Source organism: Bipolaris oryzae (genome assembly GCF_000523455.1).
Source record: "Bipolaris oryzae ATCC 44560 unplaced genomic scaffold scaffold_20, whole genome shotgun sequence".
Taxonomy (NCBI): Eukaryota; Fungi; Ascomycota; class Dothideomycetes; order Pleosporales; family Pleosporaceae; genus Bipolaris; species Bipolaris oryzae.
In genome coordinates this window covers 64,601-88,932 of record NW_006911296.1, presented here as the reverse complement: position 1 = coordinate 88,932, position 24,332 = coordinate 64,601, and the positions used below count along the sequence as shown (strand labels likewise).

Genomic DNA, 24,332 nt, shown 5'->3' with positions numbered 1-24,332 from the left:
CGGGGCCGCCCAAAATTATTTCCAACCTGTGAAAAAGTTCCCCACGCAACTTGCGCTCTCACTGCGCATCTTCTCACACAATACGGCAACAATGTCTATGATCACAGCGACGACATGGGTACCGCGCGGCTTTGCAGCGCCTTTCCCTACCAGGTACCAATTCGACGAAGAAGAATATGAGCGCATATCGAAACTTGCAAATCTCCAGTTGGAAGACGCCAAGGAAGAACTTGAAGAGGCGCAAGCTGAGAAAGCCAAGAGCAACGGAACTTCGAGCAAAGCAGTGAAAAAGGATGATGAGTGGGTGCGCTGCTTATGATGCAATTGGTTCAAAGCTAATTATTTGAAGCGATGATGACGACGACCTCAAAGAATACGACCTTGAGCACTACGACGATGAAGTCGCCCAGGATCAAGGCGACACCATGGCAATGTTCGGCAACGCAAAGAACCTAGTGTTTCACGAGAACGACGAAGATGACCCGTACATTACTATGAAGGGCGGAGACGAAGAGGATGAGGAGGACCGAGAAGAGCTACAGATTTTGGCCACAGACAACCTGGTATTGGCTGGCAGGATAGAAGACGAAGTTGCACATTTGGAGGTCTATGTGTACGAGGACGAGGACGACAATCTCTACGTGCATCACGATATTATGCTGCCTGCCATCCCCCTGGCTGTTGAGTGGCTAGATCTGCCCGTGGGCAAGTCTGTGGGTACCAGCGAAGGCAAGGGTAACTTTGTGGCCATCGGCACTATGGACCCGGACATTGAGATTTGGAATTTGGACGTGGTGGACAGCATGTACCCAGATGCGGTACTAGGACAAGGTGCCGACGATGCGATAAAAGCCGACAAGCCCAAGAAGAAGAAGAAAAAGTCCAAGAAGGCCAACGATGAGTTCCACGTTGACTCTGTGCTATCACTCGCGGCCAACCGTCACCACCGCAACTTGCTTGCGTCGTCGTCGGCTGACAAAACCATCAAGCTGTGGGATTTGAACACGACCAAATGTGCAAAGTCATACACGTATCACACGGACAAGGTATGCTCTGTGGCATGGCACCCTGTCGAGTCTACTGCGCTTCTGAGTGGTAGCTACGACCGCACCGTGGTGGTGGCTGACATGCGTGCACCCGAGGCAAAAGCACCACGGTGGGGCGTTGAGAGTGATGTCGAAAGCGTACGGTGGAATCCTCACGATCCGAACTATTTCTATGTAAGTGTTGCAAGGCCAAAACTTGATGATGCGGCATTAACCCTTGTCAGGTCTCGACTGAAAACGGCATGATACACTATCACGATGCTCGCAACGCACCAAAAGATGCGTCTGCCTCAAAACCTGTATGGGTACTACAGGCCCATGACGAGTCCATTTCGTCGTTTGACATCAACCCGGTGATACCTGGTTACTTGGCCACGGGCTCTACAGATAAGCAAGTAAAACTGTGGAACATTCAAGAAAGCGGGCCGAGCATGGTGGTGTCGCGAGACTTGGGCGTTGGCAAAGTCTTCTCCACATCCTTTGCCCCTGATAACGAAGTGGGTTTCCGACTGGCAGTGGCCGGAAGCAAGGGCGCAGTGCAGATTTGGGATACGAGCACCAATGCAGCGGTGCGTGCAGCTTTTGCCAGCAAGGTGCCTGCAGTTAGGGGAGATGGCAAGGAGCGCCTCGTGGGCCTGGAAGAGGAAGACACGGATTCAGATTCGGAAGAAGGAGAGAGCAATGACGAGGAAGGGGAGGATGGCGATGACAAAGGATGGGAGTCGATGGAGGAGTAGTAGGCAAAGATACCCTGGGCGACGAGAAGCTGGGCAGCGTACCGGAGATTTGGGGATATGACGATGTTTGTGTGATTGTGAACCGACGAGTTTTGACCTGGCGTGACGAAGGGCCATTGTGAAGCCTTTTGGCGAAACGCAGGATAAGGTGTTTAGTCATGTTTCCTCGGATAGACAGGTCCGTGGGCGTTTCATCAAGTGCCCGAATCCCCGATCTCTCCGCCCTTTGTTTTGCAAGTCCCTTTCATCTCACCTGACTCGCATAAACTTGCATGGCTTGGTGATGGGTGGTGATATCGACGTCAGTATGAACGATGGCAGAGGCTAACATTAGTTTTTTTTGGGTAGGCGCGGGACCCTAGGTCAGCAGGAGACGCGGGGGGGCAAACATGGCTTGATGGCGGACCAAGTGTTCCCACAGCTGGCGTAGCGGATTGTACTCGAGAAGCGAAGACAGGTCAATGCTGGCGTATAGCGGCAGATCAACGTTCGCAGGCTGCAGTCGGAGAGTGGCTTCCGGGTGTGGGTCCGCCTGAAGTGAGGTCTCGGTCTGGCTCGATGGCCTCATTCCTGGGACCGGATTAGGGCACATCCTCGTCAGACTCGGTCCTGCCAGTGAGGTTTGAAACTCTGACACCGGCCATGGCAGAAGTACAGGTCGGACGTGGGGTCGCTATAAGCAGTAAACGAGGGAATTGGGTTTAGCGGGAGGGAGGGAGCTCGCTTTGTACGCGCGCGCTCAGACGTGTGTGCGTGTGTGTGTGCCGACGTTCATATTAAGTGTAGAGTATGCAGGTAGACGCTTTGGGTCTAGAGTAAGCAGCCAACAGAAAACCGTGTGGGTGCGCGTCCGGTGTGGGCACAGCGGAGACTAATTAGAGTTTTGGGGGGGTGATGGCATGGGAATAGACAAATTGCGTACTGAGGCAAAGTGGGATTGTGGCCAACAGCGATTCGCGGATAAAAGCGCGCGGCGTGCGGCGTGCGGTGGGCGGCAGTGAGGGAGTATTGGCGACGCTTTTGGAGCTTCATTTCAGCTGTCAATGCCATTCTGGCTGGAGCTACATGCGCAAAAGGGCTGTGGGCGGGCGAGAGTGGAGCGGGAGGGAGTGTTCCTGGGCTGCATTGAAACAGCGAGTCCTCTCAAGGCCCCAACCGGACGCGGTGGATGGGGTGAAGAAGCAAACAGGAGAATAGGCCCGGCTTAACCTGAGACGCTGAGCACGAAGCGACGCCCGCTGATTGGACGCCCGCTCGAAACGCACGGGGCACCAGTGCAGGGTCCGGGGCGGTGCAGGCTACCAATCTTTCGGAGACAGCGCAAAAAAGCCCAGCCCGTCCTCCCTGGCTGCCCTCCTCTGGTCTTTTCAAGAAGCCTGCCCCGTCCTTGTCGCTATCGCTGCATCACGCGCCCTTCTTCGCTGCCTTTCTCTCCTCCCTTTTTGTGCCTTACGCGCCCACCAAAACCCATTCCTTTGCGCAGCCCGGTGTTCGCTCCTTACCATCCCTATCCTTCCCCACGCTCTTTGACAGACGGTCCTTGTACCCCTTCGCCCCCCCACCCACTGCCCATTCTCCCTTTTTTTTACATTCTCCACCACCCGCTGCGAGCCCAGCACATTCTCCAAAGAACAAGAAAAATTCCAAAAGAAAGAAAGAAAAAAAACCACTAGTCGTCAAGGACATCACTCGCAACGGCAAACCGCAACGTCCAACGCGGGGCATCGACTCTACTGCAAACAAAGTGCACCGGACCACCAAACACCCACCCCTTGTGACCTCGGTACCACCAGGCCAACTCCACCCTCACCACTGTTGCACCGCACCTCGCTGCCTTGGGGTCTTCCAGAATACTGCAACCGTTGCATTAGTCCAACACTAGCCCTCGACTGCTTGCACCTCGTGCCAGCAAAACGCGCAATTTATCTTCGGCAGTACCCCGCTTATCTGCGCCGCCGCATTCCTAGAGCGACCAACGACGGTCATTCCTAGAATTACCGGCCCTGCCTCCGACCGCTAGACACTTATCAGCCACTATCGCCCTTCTTGAGAATTAATTCATCAATATGTCTCTTGCACGCGCAATGACGAAGCGCATGAAGCGGACGGAGGAGCCCACTTCGCCCACTCGCCCAACTCGCAGCCAGAGTGTCAAGAACGGCTCCTCCATCGACCGTGCCAAAATCTCCCTCCCTATTGCTCTCGTCTCAACTACCAACATGCTTTCGTACAACGCACCCGACATCTCGAGCCTCAAGAATGCATCCTCCATGGCCTCTCTAACCCAAACCTCTTCGGCAGACGACTCGGACCACAGTGTATCCACTCGCTCCCGTGCTTCTTCGCATGCATCCAGAGACACTACCTTGACAGATGCCTCATCTGTGGATCTCTCGCCTATTTCACCAGTTCCAAACTACGCCGGTGGCTTCCCCTCTGGTGGCAAACCACTGAGAAAGTCTGCTTCAACCACCAGTCTCAAGCAGGTCAAGGAGGAGATTATCGAGCCAGTCCCAACTATCCCCGCGAGAGCCCTCTCCCACAGCAAGCGTGCCCATGAACGACTCGCCCACAAGCGATCTCTCCAGAATGTGACCACGCGGGGTAGCATCAGCTCACGTGGAAGCGTGGGCTCCGTGCGTAGCTCGCGCGAACGGCGATCGTCAGTCGACATGTTCAAGGCCACGATTGAAGAAGAGAGCCACCCCTTTGGCCGCGAACTCGAGCAGCTCAATGAGGTCGTCGAGGAGTTTGGTGGCGTAGTCCGCGACGCCGAGGCCGAAGCGGATCATTCCGCTATGCTGTCAAGGAATCTGGCCGCTTACTGTGCTGCCGACTATCTTGCCGAGATTCGTCCATTGTTCAGCCAACGGTTTGGCATGCCACACCAAGCTCCTGCCATGGCCTGGATCTGAGACCACTACCGTCAACTCTCCCCTTTATTACCCCGGGCGCCACTCCGATCGCCTCTGTTGCTTGTTGCCTTGATACCTTAGACACTCACGGTCTCATTTAGTCTGTACATATTAGCGCATTTCCGGCCTAACCCCCCGCACACTCATTTGTCTAATCTTAGTTTCTCGTGTTCTATATATTTTTTTTGCTTTACCTGCTGGTCTCGGTCGAAGGAAGGGCAACAGGCATTTCTCGAATCCCAGTCCCAGGTTTGGGGCACTACCCCGCACTGTCTTTAACGATGTCTCACGTTTGTTCTCTCTTGTACGATGTCCCCAGGAAAGGCAGTTTACCGTAGGCGCAGTCGTTTGTTTTTGGTCATGTTGTGTACAGTGGTTACACTGTGTCTATGTCTCAGACGTACATATCCCAAATTGAAAGAAACACATTTCTATGCCAGACACACAGCGGTCATTCACAACCCGTTCTTCACATGATAACTGTACAATGGTGTATTGACGACTCGGCAGTTGGCCAGTCTTGGGCTTGTGTCTCTTCCGTGCAGATCATGCTTGCGTATGCATCTCACCTGCCGAGTCCTCGATGGAGGGGGACGGGGGGGGCTCACGGGGAATTTCAAACTGGGAAGGTGCTAGGCCATGTCCGGCACCTGCCTATCCAAAGCTGTCAGGCCGGCGCATGTGCATGTACACGTAAATCTTAACATGATCTGTTAAGAGATCAATTCGGAACGGATGTAGACGACCACCGACATGGCGTTTCTAGCGCGATGGGGGTTGTTGATTTAACGTAGGATCTCATCGCCTAACCCCAACCGGCATCGGCGAAACACCTCGGCAGCCTTCCCTTGTCGTCTCAAACTTTTGAACGTATCGTCACTTGGGAACACCCAGTCCACCAACCCACCTCCGCAAATCGCCTCTCCCGGTCAATTGCAAAAATGATATGTCGATCGTGCCTGCGGGCTGCCTCGCGCAGCGCCCACCAAATACCGCCCGTCTCTCTGCGCCGCCCACAGAACCCACGCTTCTTCACCACCGCATCTACCCTCCGCAATGCCACGCCCATTTCCAGTTCCACAGCCACGCAATCCATGCCCCGCCAAGGCGACTCGACATCTTCTCACGCACCACCCACGGCCACATCGACGTCTGCCGCTCAACCCTTTAGCGAGCCATTAACGCCAGCCCCAGGTCCTGATGTGAAAGCGGCAGCGGCAGAGGCAGCAAAGAAGAAGGTTGCGCCCCTAGTCAAGAGCAGCATACCAGCGGGACAGCCACTCAAAGGTCTCAATTTCTTGAAGGATAGACAAGACCCAATTGCGGCGCCCGACGATGAATACCCCGCTTGGTTGTGGACGTTACTGGATCGGCAGGAGAAGAAGGCGGAGAAGGGCGCGGGTGATTTGTTTTGTATGTTTTTTTTCTTGTTTCCCCGTTGAATTGAAATTAAAAGAAAAAGAAATGGTTTGCTAACTGAAATCGCACAGCCAAATCAAAGAAACAGCGTCGTCTAGCTGCAAAGCGTCTCCGCAAGGAACAGGCCGAGAACCCTGAAATGTTGATACCCAAAGTGCCGTTGTACGAACAAACCATTGATTTACCCGCTGGTGACGGCACTCTGGCCGGTGCAGTGCAGGCTGCAGAGGCGCGAGACGAATTGACAAAAGCCATGCGGAATAAACGGAGAGCATCCATCAAGGAGGCTAACTTCCTGAAGGCAATGGGTTAAGAGGATGGATTTGAAGTGCGGGGTGGAGAATATACGGAAGAGAGGAATAGCGAGGTTGCAACTATGCCACTTGCTGCTAATCATTATGGTGCTGATTTGTATAGAATCATGTATATCATGTGACACTAGGGATGATTTTGGAATCACCATACCCAAGTTTATCTATCGAAACAGAAGAAGAAATGAAAACCAATACACAATCTCTCAATGGCAGACATCAAGACCAGAAAACTTCCAAGTCAAAAGAATTCGAGCATTTCCAGGCTCAACCACAACACCAACCTACGCATCTAGTCGATGAAAAAAAAAGTACGCGAAACTAATGCATTCAATATCTATATATTCCCAGATCCAATCTAGCAACTTGGTTTCCGCCTCTCTCATCACCTCCACCCCAATTAGATCCTCCAAAACAAAATGCTCGTACATTAGCCATGAATCGACAAACACCCCCAAACGAAAATCACCCCTCACACGCACATACATATATTTCAATCAACAAGACCAATCGCAAAGACAAGGAAGAAGAAAAAAGGACAAAACATGCAAATAAACCCAATATCCCACCAGATTCAATGCCGCCAAAAGAAAAAAAAACGTGAAACTCGAGAGTAGAAAAAACAACAACAACAGAATGAATTCAAAACGCCCCCGCTGATGAAGCTGAAACAAAACCAGGCAGAGAAGGCGCAAATGTCTAATAGAGAAAAAAAAAGAAAGACCCAAAAACGCCACATCCAACAAAGATCCCATTTCTCTTCCTTCCTCCTCGCCCCACCAGTTTGCCCCCGTGCCAGTGTCAATTCGAAAAAAAAACGAAACGAAACGAAACATGAAAAGGGCGCATAAGAACGACACAACAACAACAACAACACCACTGCAAAAAAAGTTGAGAACCATAGAAAAAAGAAGAAAACTAAAAAAAATCACATAAAACTCATCTTGACCTCCTTCTCCTCGCCAAAATCATCGTCAAACTCATCTGCCCACGCATTGTGTCCCAGATCCCCACCATCTACCCCTCCCCCAGTCAAGGCGTAAGAATCTGTTTTGGCGGAGCGAAGCGGCGGTCTTGCTGTATGATGATGGTGATGATGAGAGGAAGAAAGAGGGTCATCGTCCCATAGGGAAGCAGTATCCGAGTGGATGTGTTGGGCTGGTAGGGGGGATGGTGGGGGGAAAGGTGATTTATTGTTGTTAGTAGCGTTGATCGAGTTGGAGTTGGAATTGGAATGGTGGTGAGGAGGAGGGGGACTGGGGTCGCGGAACGAGGTGTCAAAAGTCATTTCCATGTGGTCTTGTTCGTGCTCGAATTCGTCGTATTCTTCCCATCCGCCGGCTGTGGTGTGCGTTCCGTTGGATGGGTTTTTGGGCGTGGTTGCTGAGCCTAGACTGTCGTTGTAGCTCTTGGTTTCTCGAAGCTTCGAGTGCGGGTTGTTGGCTGCTTGCGAGAGAGGGACGGTGGCAATGTCGATTTTCATAGGTGGAAGTGTTGATTTGATCTCTTTGATTTCGAATTCGGCTTCGGCGTTGTACTCTTTGGTTTCGACGGCCAAACTTGCTACTTCTTTTCGTATCGCATCAATGTCGAACATGATTGGGTTTTCTGCCAATTTCGACGGATCCTGGTCTTGGTCTAGTTTTTTGTGGCCTGGAGGTGGAGCATTCGAGTTTTCGTCGTAGACTTCCCATTCGTTCTTTGCAGCCTTCTTTTTCTTCCACCAGCTTAGCTTGCTGCCTCTCTTCTCCTTCTCTTGCGCCTTCTTCTCCAGGTCTTTTCTCGCTTCTTCAATCTCGCTGATGAGTTCGCGCTGTCGCTGTTCGTGGTTGTCCGGATCTGGATCCTCGATTTCGGCGAATTCGTCTGATTCAACAACCCACCCGACTTCGCGAAGGAGCTTGGGCATGACAGCACGGTAAGCCATATGGCCAGGCACAAGCTCAGTCACGTTGACGTTCTCGATGGTGGGGACCTGTATGGGAGCAAGGCCTGCAACGCGCATAACACCACCGCTAGTTGCGCGGAAGAGATAGCCTGGATACGTTAACACCAATTATGAGAAGAATGAAACATGCAACATACCCAGAATCCAGTCATTGGTAGCATACCCATTGACAAATCTTCCAGGTACAACAGACCTGGCTTTGACGTACTCTTCATATTTGGCCACTGCTGGCGTACCAAACATGTACACGTTCTGCACGATACCAAATGCACCACGTTCCGCAAGCTCCTTCAGACACGAGAAGATGACTCTTGAGCCTAGGGAGAAGCCGACAAGAGTGACAGGTCTTGTTCCCAAATTACGATCGATAAGTGAGTCTGCCAAAATGAGACCAGCCATGTCGGCTCGAGCTTGTGAAACGATCCACGGGTTGTCGATCAGATATGAAAGCTTCGTCAAAGCAAGCGGCAATGTCATAGCAGACATGAGAGCTGTGAGAATGGTGCTTCCCAAAACCTGCTGCAAACCTTGTGTGAGGGCCTAGACATTGTTAGCATATACGCTTCTAAACCTGCTCATCACACACTCATCACACTCACCTCAGTAGCAAGAATGTTAATGGTGGCACCCATGCTCCTAAGCATCTCAGGCTCCCAGAGGACAGAGTAGATGTCACCCATGATAGGGTCTACAGTACTGTACGGCAATCGGACGTCGTCGACTTTGCCGTTCATCCAGCCCGCCAATGTAATGATAAGATGGGTTCTCTTGTTGTTGTGAAGAGGCCGATATTCAAATGTCTTCACTGCACCTGTACGCCTATTCATCGCTCGGACACCAACAGTACTACCAGTGACAACGCCAGTGGACGTGATGATGGCAGCACCTCCAGCACCAGCCAGGAAAGTGCTGGTACCGGCCACACCGATCGTAGAAAATCCCGCTGCAAGACCAGCACCAATGACAGGAGCTAGAAGACCTGCTGACAGACCAATTACAAGACCACCGCCGACGGTCGCGAGACCCATGAACGCCAACCGCTTGTTCCGCGCTCGCCTGGCACGAGCAACCATGTGCTCGTCTTCATTCCAGTTCTCCTTGTCAGCTTGCTCCTGCATCTCCAGAGCATCCGTAACACGCTTCTCAAAGCGGCAGCTTTCTAGCCAATCTACAGCGAGATACTTGCCAACTCGCTCAAATAGCTCTCTCGAGCGTGAATCATATACGGAGTCTGCTATGAGCACTAGGAATAGATCGCACAAGACTGTCCATCGCAAATCGATGTCGAGATTCTTGCTTGATGGAAGTTGGGATGGCGACCTGGCCTCTGGGTAGTCATAGCCGTCGTCCTGATGTTCATCGTAGGGCGGGGGTGGCGGTGACTGAAGACCCTCCTCCGAGCCTGATGTTGAAGCATGTTTCGACTTGGACTTTTCTCCTGGAGTTTCGGGACGAGGCGATGATAAGGATGCTCTCGCAGAGCCTGATCCACTGGCGACGTCTATGTCATCTGCTACTGGGTTCTTCACCCGAGCATTCTGCATTAATGCTGGCGTGAGATCAGCCGGAACCACACCGTGTTCTGACAGTTGCTCAATCATAATCTGTTCAGAAGCATTGATATCCATGTGTGCGTATATCTTGACCATGACTTTTTGTGACCACATTTTTGTCGTTCCCGACTGCAGCTCTAGCAGCTTCTTAAGTCTTCTGCTGGTTGTCTTGAAATTGGAAAACTTCTTTTCCATTTCCTTGGTGGCTAATCGCACCAGTCCGACGTATGCGACACGCTGTCCTTCGGTGAGGATGTTTTTGGTGGCTTGCATCTGTTGGCGTGGATCTCGCCCCTCTTCGTCTTCATCTGCTAACGCGGTACTTTTTTCTTTGAAGAGATATGCGGTGTTGTCATCCATACTCGTCTGTGAATCAGCGTCATCGTCCATGATAACCCTGGTATACCCTTTGGCAGCTCCTCCGACATTTCCGTAGCCATGCATGTCCTCCAGCTCCTCTGCATTCTCCTTTGCAATGAGTCTGTTATCGTCGTCGTACATGTCGTAGTGAGCATACGCAGGCATGGTCTGCCATCCGTCGTCGTCATCCTCCTCCACCTTGTCCTTGAAGTCATCTTGTGGCTGTGTGACGAGGCGTTGGTGCGAGTATTCGGATATGGTTCCATTTACGCCTTTCGGAGGCTCGAAGGTTGAGGGAGACTTTATGGATGCTGGCGAGTTTAGCTTCGTTTCTATGAGTCTATCCTCAGGTAGCTTCTCAGGTTGTTCCTCAGGCATCTTTTCGAGCCCCTTCTGTTTGGGGTTCTCCACTGGCACCGTGGCCTGTACGTCGGCTTGAGTCTGCGCATCGTTCTCCGCCTCAATCTTCTCCGGTTTGGCCGGTGGAGTCTCAATCTTGGTCTCCTTTTCTTGTGGAGTATCTTCCTTTGCCTTTGGCGCGATGGCCTGCTGTGCGCTGTTCTCTTTGGAAGCTACGGCATCCTCAAACTTGTCTGCTTCCGAGTCTGAGCTGTCCTCGACCGGAGTGCGTGGTCGCCTTTTCCTTATCGGCAGGCCAAAGTCATCGTACTCAACCTCTTGGTTGGCATCCTTGTTTGGTTCGGTAGTCTTTGTACTATTTCCCTCATTCTTGGAGGGCTCGGCGGGGTTCTCGCTCATTCTGGTGGGACTACCGTAGGAGACGCATGGGGAGGTCGAGCGGTTTGGTGTCAATTGCGGAAAGGCGCGGCGTTTGTGTCGGTGAAGAGGGGGCAAGCAAAGACCGAAGAGGGAGCAAGTGGTCCTGGTGCCCTCGGGGCGGATTTACAAGACGAATGCGGAGAGGGACGGGGGTGTCGTTACCTGCCGCAGGGTACCGAATCCGCAGCTAGCGTGTCTGGTGCACGGCCTAGGTTCCGCGCGCAGTTTGAACTTTTGGCCGCCTTCCTACGTAAATTTCTTGCCCGCAATCATCCACCACACCAGAGCACACCGTCGCCATGAAGCTGAAGCGCGCAAAAGTAGGCTCACATTACCTTCTGCTTATCACTGTATTTTATACTAAACAGCAACACAGGCATACAAGAAGCAGCTCCATCAATACGAAGTCAACTTTGGATTCCGCGAACCCTACCAAGTTCTGCTTGATTCACAAATTCTGCAAGATGCATACAATTTCAAGATCGACCTCGTCGCGCGCATTCAAAAGATGCTTGGTGGACAAGTCAAGCCCATGATTACCACTTGCGACATGCGACACCTCTACAATGCGAAGCCCAAGAACGAGACTCTCATATTACAAGCAAAAGAGTACGAGCGCCGCCGATGCAACCATCAAGACCTCGATGAACCACTCAGCACACACGACTGCCTGAGCTCTGTCGTAGATCCCAAAGACAATGCGACGAACAAGCACCGATACGTAGTTGCGGCCAATGATTCAGATACGCGCGCAAAAATGCGAACAATTGCCGGTGTACCCATCATATATCTAGCCAAGTCTGTGGTACTCATGGAATCTATGGCTGAAATCACAGAGCAGCACCGTGAGCGGGAAGAAAAATCAAAATTCAAACTGGGGCTCAAAGGACAGCGCAAGCCAGATGTGCCGTTGAAGAGGAAACGAGAAGACGAGGGACAAGACGGTGAGGGCAGTCGCTCTATTGAGGAAAATTCTACGGGAGACGCAAAACCCAAGCCCAAGAAACGAAAGGGCCCCAAGGGCCCCAACCCGCTGAGTGTCAAGAAGCCCAAGAAGGAAAAGACGGCTGCACAGTCGAGTGCTACCAAGAAGACACGGCCATCAACATCGAATACAACCGATGGAGGCAATCGAGGAAATGAGGGTGAGGATGGTGCACCGCGTAAGAGGAGGAGAAAGCACAAGCCCAAAGCTGAGGGTGGTGATGAGGCACAAGGTGGTGAGGGGCCGGCCTCGCCATGAATGGACTCGGGTATTGAAGCAGACCTGGATTCTAAGTAGGTCTGTGGGAATCGAAAACTGGAAAAGTTAAGAAGTTGAGAAGCGATAAAAGCGGAACAAAGCATACCCAAAAGCGCCTATGATAGACGCATATGAAAGACGTCATCGTGGACGAAAATGTTTGCTAAAAGAGAAGCCATTGTATACAACAGCACCTCTATACCCGCTTGCCTTGCGCAAGCATATCGGAAACTTTGGGTGGAAGGACAAGAGTGCTCCTGTCGTTGCGTTTTACAAACTCGACGACGACTTCGGCAGTCTTCTCGGGGAGATCTTCATGAAGAAAGTGACCAGCGGCAGGAAATACCTGCAGCTGGAATTTACCTGCGTAATGTTAGATATCATAAAAACGGCAGGATAGCCTTTTGGGAAATATACCCTGCATCTGCCCTATCATCAACTCCTTGTCCAATCTGTCTGTGCCCGCAAGCAGCAACAGCTTGGCTCCCTTGCCCCTGAGAAATTTACCACTCATGCCCGTGAACCAGTTTTCCCAGTACGGCTCTGTGCTCGAGATTTCTGTCCGCCATGCCCATCGCCCGTCTGGAGTTTGTAGCAACAAGCTCGGTACGCTAGCTCTGGCTGACTGTGGGTTGCGCAGCGTGCGTGAACGGATGTGCCATTCGATAGCAGCAGGCAGCGATGGGAACGACTTGGGTCTACTGGCCAAGTAGGTATGCATGTGTCCCAGTGTTTCCATGGCCGAGCCCTCGACTACGTCTAGGACTCCGAAACCCATGAGCTTGTTGCCTAACAGTCCCCTGTTGGCGGCATCGGTAACAACTGCCCCACCCAAACTGTGTCCGATTAAGACAACCGTAGGGAGGTCGCTCCAGCCCATCTTGGCTTGCGTGAGCAGAATCATATCCAGTAGATCCTGGCTAAGTTGGGCAATGCTTAGATCCGTGTCCACTTGCCCGCTAGCATCCCAGACTACGCTGCCATGATCGCGTGCCTCGACAGCGAGTATGCCGATGTCTGGCATGGCCTTCCTGATCTCCTTGGCGGCCAAGGCAAAAGTCATTGCAGAGCTTCCGGCGCCATGATGCAGTACTATGAGCGGGGCCTTTGGCGATGCTGGCGGTGTGAGGTAGACATGGAACTTTGCATGGCCCGCGTCCTTCCGATCTTGTTCGAGATAGAACTCCTGGGCAAAGTAATCGGACCAGTGGATTGCGGGGGCGGGTCTCAGCGTATTGGATGGTCTGACTGTGCCGGTGCTTGACATTGACGAGGCTGAGGACGAGTCATCCTCGTACTCGGGCGGCTCTTCCTGCAGTGGCTCAGGCGGCGGCAGGGAAGAGAGCTTGGTTTTGGCAAACTCTCTGGCCAGACTGGACATGGCAGCTTGGGCGAGGCTGTATGCACAGCGTCTGAAAGCAGGCTTCGGGTACGCGTTGCGGTCCGCGGTGAGTTGATTGGTCCACTAAATGGTGATGAGGGCGCACGTTATGCAGCTTTCCGATGAGTTATATGCCTGGATCGGTGGAAGGGCAATGCGTGAGGGGGGCTTAACACAATGGGGTGGTCCTGTCTACTAATCGCCGGCAGGGATGAGAGCTCCCAGTACGTCTAAGCGAGTTGTTCACAACACGAGACTGGCCCATGGCAGACGCAGTCTCTCGACCGACCCCCCTGTGGAGAAGTGCCATGTGCACGATAGGCGAGAACAACACGAGACTGGGGAAGCTTATTGACCATGCCATGGACATGGGTGACGTGTATCCGATCTGCTACATATATGCAACTACATATGTACACGGGCGTGGCCGCGGGATCTGGATTTATGATTTGCGACTAGGGTGCCCGCCCCGCGAGCTTGGATGCATGCCATGATGACGTATGTCGATCCCGCCTCTCCTAGCGCCATGGATGAGCTTCAGTAAAACCTCCGCGCCCCCAAGACGCATCCATCACTTCGACCAGCTTCACACGACGCTCTTCTCCCTTTTCTCCTTTCAAGTACATCAATCACACGTAGTTCTACAATTTACCTCACCTCGATTGGTTCCTCCCAGTCACACATAAACAACAAGGGCTTCCCTATCCACAACACCTCCGCCTGCCACCATGTGGAAAGGCGCCAAGGACAATGGCGATAATGGCCTCACGCATGAGGACCCTTACCCAATTCCCAACGACGATGAAGGCTCTAGGACATTTAGGAGAAGTGAAGAGCCCAACGAGAGGACCAGACTTCTGGATCGCCCCAGGCCACCACCCAATTCAGATGGCTATCTCGACCCAGATGACCCAGCTGTAGGTCAAACACTATCAGCATACAACATCTTGTACTAACAATGGCTGCAGGTGTCACCTTACAATCTCTGGACCGTACGGGCCATGCGCTATCTCACCATCCTGTTCTTGATCATCAGCTTCTTGTGGTGGGTTCTCTTACTCGTCTCCATCTTCGTCTCTCCTCCTGGCCTCCACACGCGTGGCTCCGGCTTCTTCGACTTCGCCTACACCTGCCTTACCATTGGCAACCTCCTCGTAGTCACCATCTTCTTCATCACACCAGCCAAGGGCTTGCGCATCACCACATCCATCATTGCCGGTCTCTTGGCCATCGACATGATCCTCATCCTATCAATTCCACGTATAAGGCTTGAAGAGGGTTGGGTTGGCATTGCAAGCGTCATCTGGGCCTTCCTGATGGCTGTCTGGTGCATCTTGACTGACCGTGTTGTTGCATACGGCAAGCGAGAGGAGGAAGAGCGTCTTACCGGACGCGCAGAGACCCGCCGCACATTGAAGGAATGGGTTGCTGTTCTTGTCGCTACCATTGTGACTGTCATCTTCATCGTCATTGTCATCCTGATGACTGCCACCCTGGGGCTGCGCGGCCGCGATGCAACACTCAAGATGTACGGTGACCGCATTTTGGTAGATGGAGACAAGTACGCAGTTCATTTGGCTTGCGTTGGCAATGTTACAGAGACCCATGGCTCAAAGGATCCCACTGTCATTCTCGAGGCTGGTGAAGAACCATTGGAGTATGACCTCGAGCACTGGGCCTACGCAGCGTACAAGAACGGCACCATCTCGCGCTACTGCTACTGGGACCGTCCCGGCTATGCCTTCTCCGATAATGCCCCTTCGCCACACTCGGCTGGTATGTCTGCAGATGCCCTCTCTGAGGCACTCGCCAGGTCTGGTGAGGAAGGACCATGGATTCTTGTCTCGGCTGGCACTGGCAGCATCGTCTCGCGTATCTTCAGCTCGCGCCACCTGAAGCAGGTCACAGGCATCATGATGGTCGATCCTCTCCACGAAGACCTTCTCCACCGCATCGGCAACCCTGGACGCGGTTTCTTACTCTGGGCCTGGGGTATCATCTCGCCTCTTGGTACCGTCCGCCTCGCCGGCGCACTCTTCAAGGGCCGTACGCGCGAAGACCGCGTCTACGGCCGCAATGCCTACCAGTCCGGCAAATTCATCAAGGCGCAGCTTCAGGAGAATCTTGTTGCCGACAGCCTGACCAAGAACGAAGTCTCTGCCGCACGAAACATTCAAAGCTCAAACACACCGCTTGTCGTTGTCTCGAGTGGAATCGAGGTTAAGAAGAACAGCGAGTGGGAACGCAAGCAAAAGGACTTGACGCATCTCACCGACAACCTTGTGAGTTGGGATGTGGTCAACAAGGCGCCACACCAGGTCTGGCAGACACTTGAGGGGCGTTCAGTCATGGAGAAGCGTCTCAAGCAGCTGGTCAAGGCTGCTGCAAAGGTCAAGAATGAAGCTGTTGGGGAGCAGGACGAGTAGATGTGCAAACAAACTGAGTTGCACCTGTCTACTGTGAGAAAATGAAAATTAACAAAACGACAACTGGGGAGATTGGGCAATTTTATGTTTCGCGATGAAAGGCTCGTTTGGGGCAGCGGCGTTATTCTTTTTCCTCTCTTCACTTTCCTATTTTCCTGTTTTTTTTAAGCATGCCCTATACCGCTACAACATTTTCGGTCTTCTGCTTCTCTGAAATGCCTCATCTTTTTTCTCTTCTTGCTACTCTTCCACTCGCAAGCACACATCATCCTATATGAACAAGTTATGTAATGTCTAACACTCAATTTCGAAAGAAAAAAAACGGTATATGATTGCTTGCGTTACTTCGTTTCCAGTCTGGACTGCTGCCTTTTCTCTTTCTACACATTATCGTACAATAGGACCGACCCCAAAGTAGCCCAAGGTCGTTACACCTCCAGATTGTGCCAACAGCAGAAAACTCGAGGATGAATAAGGAAAGAGACAGAAAAAATGTGTACAGGTAATGCTTGCAGATATCTTGTGTGTCGCTGATAGATGATCGATACTGGACAAGTGATGAGATATGGAAAGAGACTTGAGGAAAAAAAGAAGAAACAAAGAAAATCCCGGTAATCCCCCTTAGCTTCGTATGATATATTTCTTGGTACAATTTCTTCTTTTGATGGACAAAAAACGCTCATTTAATGGGTAGCGTGGGCGTGAGGAATCTGGTCAAACCGCTGAGAGCGTGGGAACAGCGAGGCATTCTACACCTCTGGGTCCTGCTTGCGGCGGCGGAGACTACCGATGCGTCTCTTGATTGCACTGCCCATGCTCTTCTCAGCATGATCGTTGCTGCTGGCACCGTACGCGGCGGCGGCGTCAGTGTGGCCAGCACTATGGGCACGACGGCTACGCGTCTTCATTTCTGTGCCGCTGTCGCCAGTACGCTTGTGTTCCTTGAGGGCACGCTCAATTGTGAACGATGGTTCACCCTTGCCCTTGAGGTCATCCGGGTGGTATTGCTGCGGCATTTGTTAGTAGGCTGGACTTTGTTGAGATGGGTTGCAGGATGGATGGACTTACGACACCGGGCCAGCGGCGGTAATCACCCCCGGGCTCACGCTGCAGGTCGGCTCCCTCTTCGTAGTCGAGAACCCTTCCGAAACGATCCGGCATGCCGGGTGGGATGTTGGCGACGCCCTCGAGAGGACGGTGTCTCTGGAGCGAGTCGATGATGTTTTCGCGGGGAGTAGCCTTCAATGCCTCCTCGTTGGAGTCCTTGACGGCCGCAAGGGGACTGTACTTTTCAACTCTGTTGCGGGCAATGCTGGCGGCATCGTAGGGACCCTCGTGGTGGTAACGTAGGATGCTTGCCTTGTCGAGGCGGTCAATGATGTCTGCACCCTGCATGTTCTTTTTCCTCAAGTGTGGAGCCCGGTGAGCAACCTTCTCATCATGGCGTAGCTGATCGAGTGGCCGGTGAGACTTGTCACCTGGGTAACGCTCCTTCAAAGAGTTTCCGCGGGTAAGGCCGTTGTTGAGCGTGGATGGTGGGGGGTTGCTGGCTCGTCGTGGCTTGGCTTCATTCATGGATCCGAAGGCTTCGGCACGGTGATTGTTGGGGAACCGGGTGTGCTTGGGGCTGGCGGAGCTAGGAGGGGAGGGATAGTCGTTCCTCCTGCTGTGTGAAGAAGAATACCCATAGTTGGTCACTGAGGCAGACGCTCCCTTGGTATCTGACGCAGCCCTAGAGCGACGAAATGGGTTTGTGCTGGTTGAACTGCCGGTGTGCTGGATGTTGACAGAGGGGTGCTCCTTGGGAGATTCACCAGGCGGTGTGATTGGAGCAGCAGGAGCGAAAGTTGAGCGAAAGTGGCTGTTGAGTCCAGTTACGTCGCTTGGGTCTGGCTCGATCAGAGGATCAATGATTGCTCGATGTGCCTGTGAGAGTCAGCATGTGTATTCGGCTGCGCACCAAAGCGGACGTACGGCTTCCATTGTGATGGTGTTGAGTGTGAGTGTGAGTGTGTGACGGGGGGGTGTTGGCGAGGCTGCGGGCGCAATTATTGTTTTTTTAATATGGCGTGACTGGAGAAAGCAGCCAAGTCTTGTTGTAGTGGCAGTGATTGTGACTGTGATGGTGATGGAGTAGGAGAGATGGAAAGTAGGAACAGGCAATGGGCAGGGGAGACGGGCATGATTAAATGGCTGGGTGGGACGCGTACACACATGCTGGCGGCTCAGTCGCGGCCCTGCGTCAGTTCTCTTTTGCTCGCTCTCGTTCTGGGTGAAGCCAAACGCGGCCCAATCGCTGCCGTACGTCATGCGGATGCGCTAGGCTTAAAGTGGGGCCGGTCCTTGGTCTATCCATGAGTGACGACAGCAGAGGTGATCTTTCACCAACTGCGATCGAGCCCCAACATGGCCCTCGTCGCTTATCCGGACTCTGCCTCGGACGACGAGGGGACGGAGCATGATAAGACCCCCGTCCACCCTGTTCAGCCTGCACACCCGCCTACCAAGCCTGCTGTTGTGGTTGCTGCCGCTGCCGCTGCTGCAAAGCCCAAGCCCAAGCCCAGCGATGCTCTGCCACCGCTCCCGCCAGCTTTCCATGACCTCTACGCGGTAAACGCCCGCGTCAGCACTAGCGACAATCCAGACCTCCACGGCGGGCGTCGACGTGCTGTGCCACATATCCAGGGCAATTGGCCCAGTCACGTCTATCTAGAGTGTAAGGATACCGACATGGCATCCCGCACGTGGTGGACAACAGGCTAACGCCTTGGAGGGATACCAACACAGCGTGAATCCGTTGCTCTACTCGACTTGATAAAGCACGTGAAGAGTGTACTCGAACTTGAAAACACCAAGCGTGTAAAGAAGTTGCCAGTACCAGAGGACATTACGCCTTCGCTTCAATCAGACCTAGGCGTGCCGTTGCCTCTGCATGTATCATTGTCGCGTACGCTGCAAATCAAGACCGAGGACAGAGAAACATTTCTCGACACTCTCGGCGCTTCTTTGCGACGATGCGCAGTCTCCGTATTCAATTTCGAGTTTCAGGGCCTGAAATGGGTGCCCAACTTTGAGCGCAACCGGTGGTTCTTAGTACTTGCCATCAAAAGACCAGAGAACGACGAGTTAAACAGCCTACTCCATGCATGTAACCAAGCTGCTAAGAATACCGGACATCCAGCCTTGTACACCGGCGGTGCGGGAGACGGCCCGATGGAAGACGTCGACCATGACCACAGGCCAAAGAGAAGGAAGGTCGACAAGAATGACACCCAGACGCATGATTATTCACCATATTTCCACGTCAGCATAGCCTGGAACTTGACTGAGCCTGACGCTGAATGGACGGCTCTAATTCAAAAAATCAACGCCACCAAGTACATTCAGACACCAGATGCTGTGTTTGACGCGGTAAAAGTAAGGATTGGCAACGCAGTCCACAATATCCCGTTGGCCGCCAAAAGACCTGGTTTAGGAAAAAGTGGACGAGCGGGCTTGGGCTTGGGCTGACTGGATTTATTGATCAAGGGTCCGATGACGTGGATGTCGACACTCCAAAGTCCAGACTTGTTGGGGGATCTTTTTTCCAAGAATTGTGGTGCCCTGGAAGAGCACGACCCAACACCACGACGTAACTCGCACTGTCGCAGGTCGGGTAGCAAGTCGCTTGCCGTCCCATCTTCCCTCAACACTCCAAGGGTGCTTTGAGCATGCAATGGCATCCGCTTGCTGCGTGATTGTTATGTTTTTCTCAAAACCCCTGGAGTTGATCGAATTTAATGGCAATAGAAGCGTATATCGTTATATTAGTTTACCCAATTATAGCATGGATACCAAGCGTCGAGCCACAACGAGGTACGTAGTGCTGAGCTGGGCAAACATCACGTGATCTTGGAACACCAGGAACCATCCTTTCCAACGCGCATGCTGTACCCGACGCGTTCGTGTATGCTTTTTTTCAGGAAACCAAAATATCAGACTTTGTGCAACGATTGTTTTCTTTGTTTATTCCTTACAAAGTCACGTAATGTGTACGTAAATTAATCGAACAGAGAAGAAGAAGAAATAAACAATAAGAGTACCATCATCCGGAGTTGCACACATGACCAAACTCCGGCTTGGTATGGAAGAAAATACATAACTGCGCCAAAGCCTAGGCGCGCGTTTGCATCCAAAGGTCAGAAGCACACGTGGTGTCGCGTGTGGCGCAGTCCAGCTACTTACGCAGTGGTACACATTAGTGTCGCGTCCGAGTGCACCATACCAAGACGCGGTTTGAGGCTGAGGCATGAGATACTAGTAGTGGACTTTGGTACGCATCCATCCCGAGAAATTAAGGCATGCCGACGAAACGCGTCTAGTTATTGCGCAACGCAGCCAAGAGAGGAAACTGTGGCTGTGAATATCTGGGCAGATATATCAGACAGAGGTAAAGAAGGGTCAGATGATAAGGAGTATTCGAGGACGTTGGTGAGGAAAATGGGTAATATCGTTACTTGTTGTGTTTGGTTTGGGTACTAAATGACATTATAGACGTAGGAGTTGAGTTGCGAATATTTACTGGTAGTTATGGTATTTGCCGAAATCACTTTCGCTCTTTTTCTGTTATGCAAAGTCAAACTACATCTCACATCGCCCATTACTTACATGGAATCACGTCTCGTTCGCATCAAACGTACTCACTTATTTTCTCTCTCACACACACAAAGAAAAAAAAATAGAAGGCCGTGACTCGACCTGCCCGTATCACGTAATCGACATGTGATATATACATACTCGTCTCTCAGATACAGGCACTCCATGTGATAATTTTCAGCAGGTAGCATTATCGAACCATACGTGTCCTGGGGGACGTGACATCCAAAGACTCGATATTGTAAGCACTAGCCCTGCATCTCTCTTAGTCTCATCTATAGACTCTAGAACTAACAACAACCCATGCAAAACTTAGAGTCATCACCGCTTCTCTGCGAGGCGCATCACTAAATATACACCTGCAAACGAAGAGGCCCGTGAGTAATGTGATTGGTATGCCGGGCATCACGGTGAGGCAAGGTGTTGTGGGATGAGAGTAAGGAGGAAGAAGTGCGAGATGGGATCACATACGAGGACCGAGATGCAAGATCCGAGATTGATCGGATGATGTTTGACGAGTCTGATAGTTGAGAGACTAGAGCGGGACATGAACCAGATATGGAAGGAGTGTTTGTCGAAGAATGCAGAGGTCAGGTTCGATTTGGAATTTGTGGGTGGGATGGTGGAAGCGATGTTGGGATTTGCTGTTGGGGGTGATGGTGAGTAGTCCAAATTTTGCTAGGTGGTGGCGCATGAGAAACAGGTGTGTTCTAGTATCTCGAGTGAAGTGCTGATGTGTGCGGATATCAAGACGGGTGTGTGACTTGCGCAGTACGTTGAGGAGGGTAGGGTGATGGTTTTTGGACAGATTCAACAGCAAGGTGATGGTAGTCTGTGGACTTGCGCTTTCCCAAGGCGACTGGAGATGTCGTGAAGACTTGCAGCGTTTTTTGAATGCATGTAGAACCAGTTAGAAGAATTTATTAAGCGATATATCTTACATCTTCGCGATGGTCTGAAGAGCGTTGTCCTCTGTTGCAACTATGCACGGGGAGCGCGGCTTCTACGAACTGCTGGTGGATCTTCAGTCACCGCATTATACACGAACAGTATTTGTTGGAAGCGAAGCGCACGTATTTGCATCGTTCGATGGCGAGGAGGCTGATGTAGTCATGAAGAATGCCTTAGTGTTGGCACAGGACGTAGTCAAGGCGTGCAGCAGTGGGAAGAATCCAGACGGGAGTGACAGGGATTATGAAGAACACATGTTTTCACGATCCATGGAAGCGGTGATCGAGATGGCCAAGAGCGCGGAAGGATATTTCAGTGGACCCGAGCCAAAAGTGTATATATATAGGTTGAAAGCATACTGTTCTGGCCAGGGGATAGGCATGGCCTGAGCAGGAGACGATCAGACTTGGCGGAGGAGAGCTAAATAATTCTCTCCTATGGCAAGTAAGACAGGCAAGACAATGGATACTTTGGACACTATAGTATCCAAACCTAAGCGATAATTTCCGTGGCTTGTTGGCCTGATGTGTAAAGAGTCTCTGCCTGCGATGACATCTCGTGCGGCTCGGAGGGATTTGGTCAGCGTGGCCTAGCCCAAGATCATGCTGCATATGCTGCTTGCAACCTTTTATACAATAATAATGACCGCGTTGGCCCCCTTGGATGGAAGCTTTTTTAGCGCTATGGAATTGAAGTGATGTGCCTGTGATTGCGGCACAGGGCGATGGTCGGCTGACCGTATTCTGCATCGTGAGCAGCGAATCAGAATCGGCAACTCAAAACACGGGCACAATGAGCAACCTCGCAAGACGAATGGCCTCGACCGCAAGGGGTTCCGCGGCACAGGAATGGCGGTATGCGTACATCTCATTTCTCGCAGCTTCGCCGTCGACTGGATATACCCGCATAAATGTATAATAAGGTTGCAGCGCGACAAGCATGCCTGACCGGAGAGCTTAGTGACGTCCATCATCGATAGCCGGTGACCTATTTCTGGTGGTGTGGTCGAGTCGTGTGGATAAGGGGGCGCACGCCAGCCTCGTCTACCTTTCCCTACCCTTGTTATGAATACGAGCTTCGGCCAGTCAAAACAGCGGTCAGGAAGGCGATTCCCTGTCGAGACCGTTTGGTACCTGCATACCGGCTAGCGCTGTGGCCATGGTTCCGCCTTGTGAGGTGCACAATAAGTACACAGTACATTTAACCACGCGTGAATGCTTCGTCTTACTGCCGCCATCCAGAATGTCATCGATTCGCCAGACAAGGACGCCAGTCGTCGGCCGTCATCACACGAGCGGGAGGCGGTGACGCAACACGAGAGGGATCTGTGGCTGCTCCGACTGGCGCAGAATGCCTGCGCGGGACGATAAGATTTGTCGTGTGCAGAAGACAGCTGGTGTTCGAAGGCTGATGTTGTATTTGTTGCTGTGACGCACTTGGTTATGTTGTTCAGGGTGAAGGCGCTTAGCCACATCCGCTGCTAGACCCGATCCGCTCTCCACCCAACACGACTGCGATACCCCAGATGTCATTTCCGCTCGGGGCAACTCACGAACTCAATAGAGCCGGCAACAGCATGCCCATGCCGTTCCTGTGCAGTGAGGGCCGTAGCAATTTCCAGGGCCCCTAACTAACGCCTTTTGAGCCACAGCGGCCCACGGCCTGGTCAGCTCACAGGCCATGGCTCAGCACTCAAAAGCTCCGGGTTTCCAGCTTGACTTTGGACTCTTTTTTTCCTCGTTACGCAAGGCTTTTCGTTACGCATCGCCTCGTTGACAAGTCCTCTTGGCCTATTGTGCCCTGTCGCTCTTTATACGTTTTATATCTTAATAATACCCGCTTCACTCGCTCAGCGGATTAGCACCACTACCCCTAGTTTACCACAAAACCCCGTACGGATTCCAAGATGAAGTACGCATTTGTTGCAGCTGCCCTTGCTGGGTCCGTCTTTGCCTCCCAGCACAAGGCTCATGCTGGTTTCCACCAGCGCCGCCACGACCACGCCGCGGCTCCCCAGGAGGATGTTTGCACTGTCTACACCACCGTCTACGTGACTGGTTAGTAATAGAACAGCAGTCAGATTATCATTGATACATGTCCTAACATTCGACAGGCCCTCCTCCAAGCTACCCCACTGCCACCCCGGAGGTTCCCAAGCCCAGCAGCCCTGCTGTTCCTCAGCAGAGCCAGCCTCCTGTCTACCCACAGGGAGGACAGCCCCCTAAGCCCGAGGGTCCTAAGTCCAACCCATCTGTTCCCCAACAGAGCCAGCCCCCTCAGCCAGGTGTTCCAGCCTCCACTTCCTGCTCCGAGGAGACTCCCAAGCCCACCGGTCCTGCCCCAGGTGTTCCTCAGCAGAGCCAGCCTCCCACATACTCCCAGGGAGGCCAGCCTCCTAAGCCCGAGGTCCCCCAGCCTAGCAGCCCGGCAGTCCCTCAGCAGAGCCAGCCTCCTACCTACCCTCAGGGAGGCCAGCCTCCTAAGCCCGAGGTTCCCCAGCCCAGCAGCCCAGCTGTTCCCCAGCAGAGCCAGCCCCCTGTTTACCCCCAGGGAAGCCAACCTCCTCAGCCAGGTGTCCCAGCCTCCACTTCCTGCTCCGAGGAGACTCCCAAGCCCACCGGCCCTGC

General features: G+C 52.5%; 10 protein-coding genes across 10 annotated transcripts in view; 7 read left to right on the top strand and 3 right to left on the bottom strand.

Annotated features, from left to right (window-relative positions):
- Positions 1–91: 91 nt before the first annotated feature.
- On the top strand, positions 92–1,783 carry COCMIDRAFT_2387 (uncharacterized protein; the record flags this gene model as incomplete). Its single annotated transcript, XM_007686493.1, has 3 exons — positions 92–300; positions 350–1,220; positions 1,271–1,783. The coding sequence occupies 3 exons, from the start codon at positions 92–94 to the stop codon at positions 1,781–1,783; spliced, it is 1,593 nt and encodes a 530-aa protein (XP_007684683.1).
- Positions 1,784–3,849: 2,066 nt separating this feature from the next.
- On the top strand, positions 3,850–4,698 carry COCMIDRAFT_86349 (uncharacterized protein; the record flags this gene model as incomplete). Its single annotated transcript, XM_007686560.1, has 1 exon — positions 3,850–4,698. The coding sequence occupies one exon, from the start codon at positions 3,850–3,852 to the stop codon at positions 4,696–4,698; it is 849 nt and encodes a 282-aa protein (XP_007684750.1).
- A 941-nt stretch (positions 4,699–5,639) lies between these two features.
- On the top strand, positions 5,640–6,430 carry COCMIDRAFT_86440 (uncharacterized protein; the record flags this gene model as incomplete). The annotated part of the gene is made up of 2 exons (XM_007686559.1): positions 5,640–6,111; positions 6,189–6,430. 2 exons carry the CDS (start codon positions 5,640–5,642, stop codon positions 6,428–6,430), a joined length of 714 nt encoding a protein of 237 aa, XP_007684749.1.
- Positions 6,431–7,356: 926 nt separating this feature from the next.
- Positions 7,357–11,048, bottom strand: COCMIDRAFT_2384 (uncharacterized protein; the record flags this gene model as incomplete). The annotated part of the gene is made up of 3 exons (XM_007686492.1): positions 7,357–8,465; positions 8,514–8,916; positions 8,976–11,048. The coding sequence occupies 3 exons, from the start codon at positions 11,046–11,048 to the stop codon at positions 7,357–7,359; spliced, it is 3,585 nt and encodes a 1,194-aa protein (XP_007684682.1).
- Positions 11,049–11,368: 320 nt separating this feature from the next.
- Positions 11,369–12,312, top strand: COCMIDRAFT_33794 (uncharacterized protein; the record flags this gene model as incomplete). Its single annotated transcript, XM_007686532.1, has 2 exons — positions 11,369–11,389; positions 11,446–12,312. 2 exons carry the CDS (start codon positions 11,369–11,371, stop codon positions 12,310–12,312), a joined length of 888 nt encoding a protein of 295 aa, XP_007684722.1.
- A 196-nt stretch (positions 12,313–12,508) lies between these two features.
- On the bottom strand, positions 12,509–13,693 carry COCMIDRAFT_33793 (uncharacterized protein; the record flags this gene model as incomplete). The annotated part of the gene is made up of 2 exons (XM_007686531.1): positions 12,509–12,675; positions 12,730–13,693. The coding sequence occupies 2 exons, from the start codon at positions 13,691–13,693 to the stop codon at positions 12,509–12,511; spliced, it is 1,131 nt and encodes a 376-aa protein (XP_007684721.1).
- A 728-nt stretch (positions 13,694–14,421) lies between these two features.
- On the top strand, positions 14,422–16,119 carry COCMIDRAFT_86501 (uncharacterized protein; the record flags this gene model as incomplete). Its single annotated transcript, XM_007686558.1, has 2 exons — positions 14,422–14,610; positions 14,662–16,119. 2 exons carry the CDS (start codon positions 14,422–14,424, stop codon positions 16,117–16,119), a joined length of 1,647 nt encoding a protein of 548 aa, XP_007684748.1.
- Positions 16,120–16,868: 749 nt separating this feature from the next.
- Positions 16,869–18,102, bottom strand: COCMIDRAFT_23490 (uncharacterized protein; the record flags this gene model as incomplete). The annotated part of the gene is made up of 3 exons (XM_007686510.1): positions 16,869–17,126; positions 17,188–18,045; positions 18,094–18,102. 3 exons carry the CDS (start codon positions 18,100–18,102, stop codon positions 16,869–16,871), a joined length of 1,125 nt encoding a protein of 374 aa, XP_007684700.1.
- A 423-nt stretch (positions 18,103–18,525) lies between these two features.
- COCMIDRAFT_86511 (uncharacterized protein) lies at positions 18,526–19,629 on the top strand (the record flags this gene model as incomplete). Its single annotated transcript, XM_007686557.1, has 3 exons — positions 18,526–18,633; positions 18,679–18,835; positions 18,893–19,629. 3 exons carry the CDS (start codon positions 18,526–18,528, stop codon positions 19,627–19,629), a joined length of 1,002 nt encoding a protein of 333 aa, XP_007684747.1.
- Positions 19,630–23,611: 3,982 nt separating this feature from the next.
- COCMIDRAFT_86586 (glycoside hydrolase family 17 protein) overlaps positions 23,612–24,332 on the top strand; it is a gene marked incomplete at both ends in the record, with an annotated part of 1,981 nt that continues 1,260 nt past the window's right edge. Inside the window, 3 exons of the mRNA XM_007686556.1 lie at positions 23,612–23,762; positions 23,819–24,135; positions 24,190–24,279. Coding sequence (XP_007684746.1) covers positions 23,612–23,762; positions 23,819–24,135; positions 24,190–24,279 — 558 coding nt within the window. The remainder of the gene's footprint in view (positions 23,763–23,818; positions 24,136–24,189; positions 24,280–24,332) is intronic.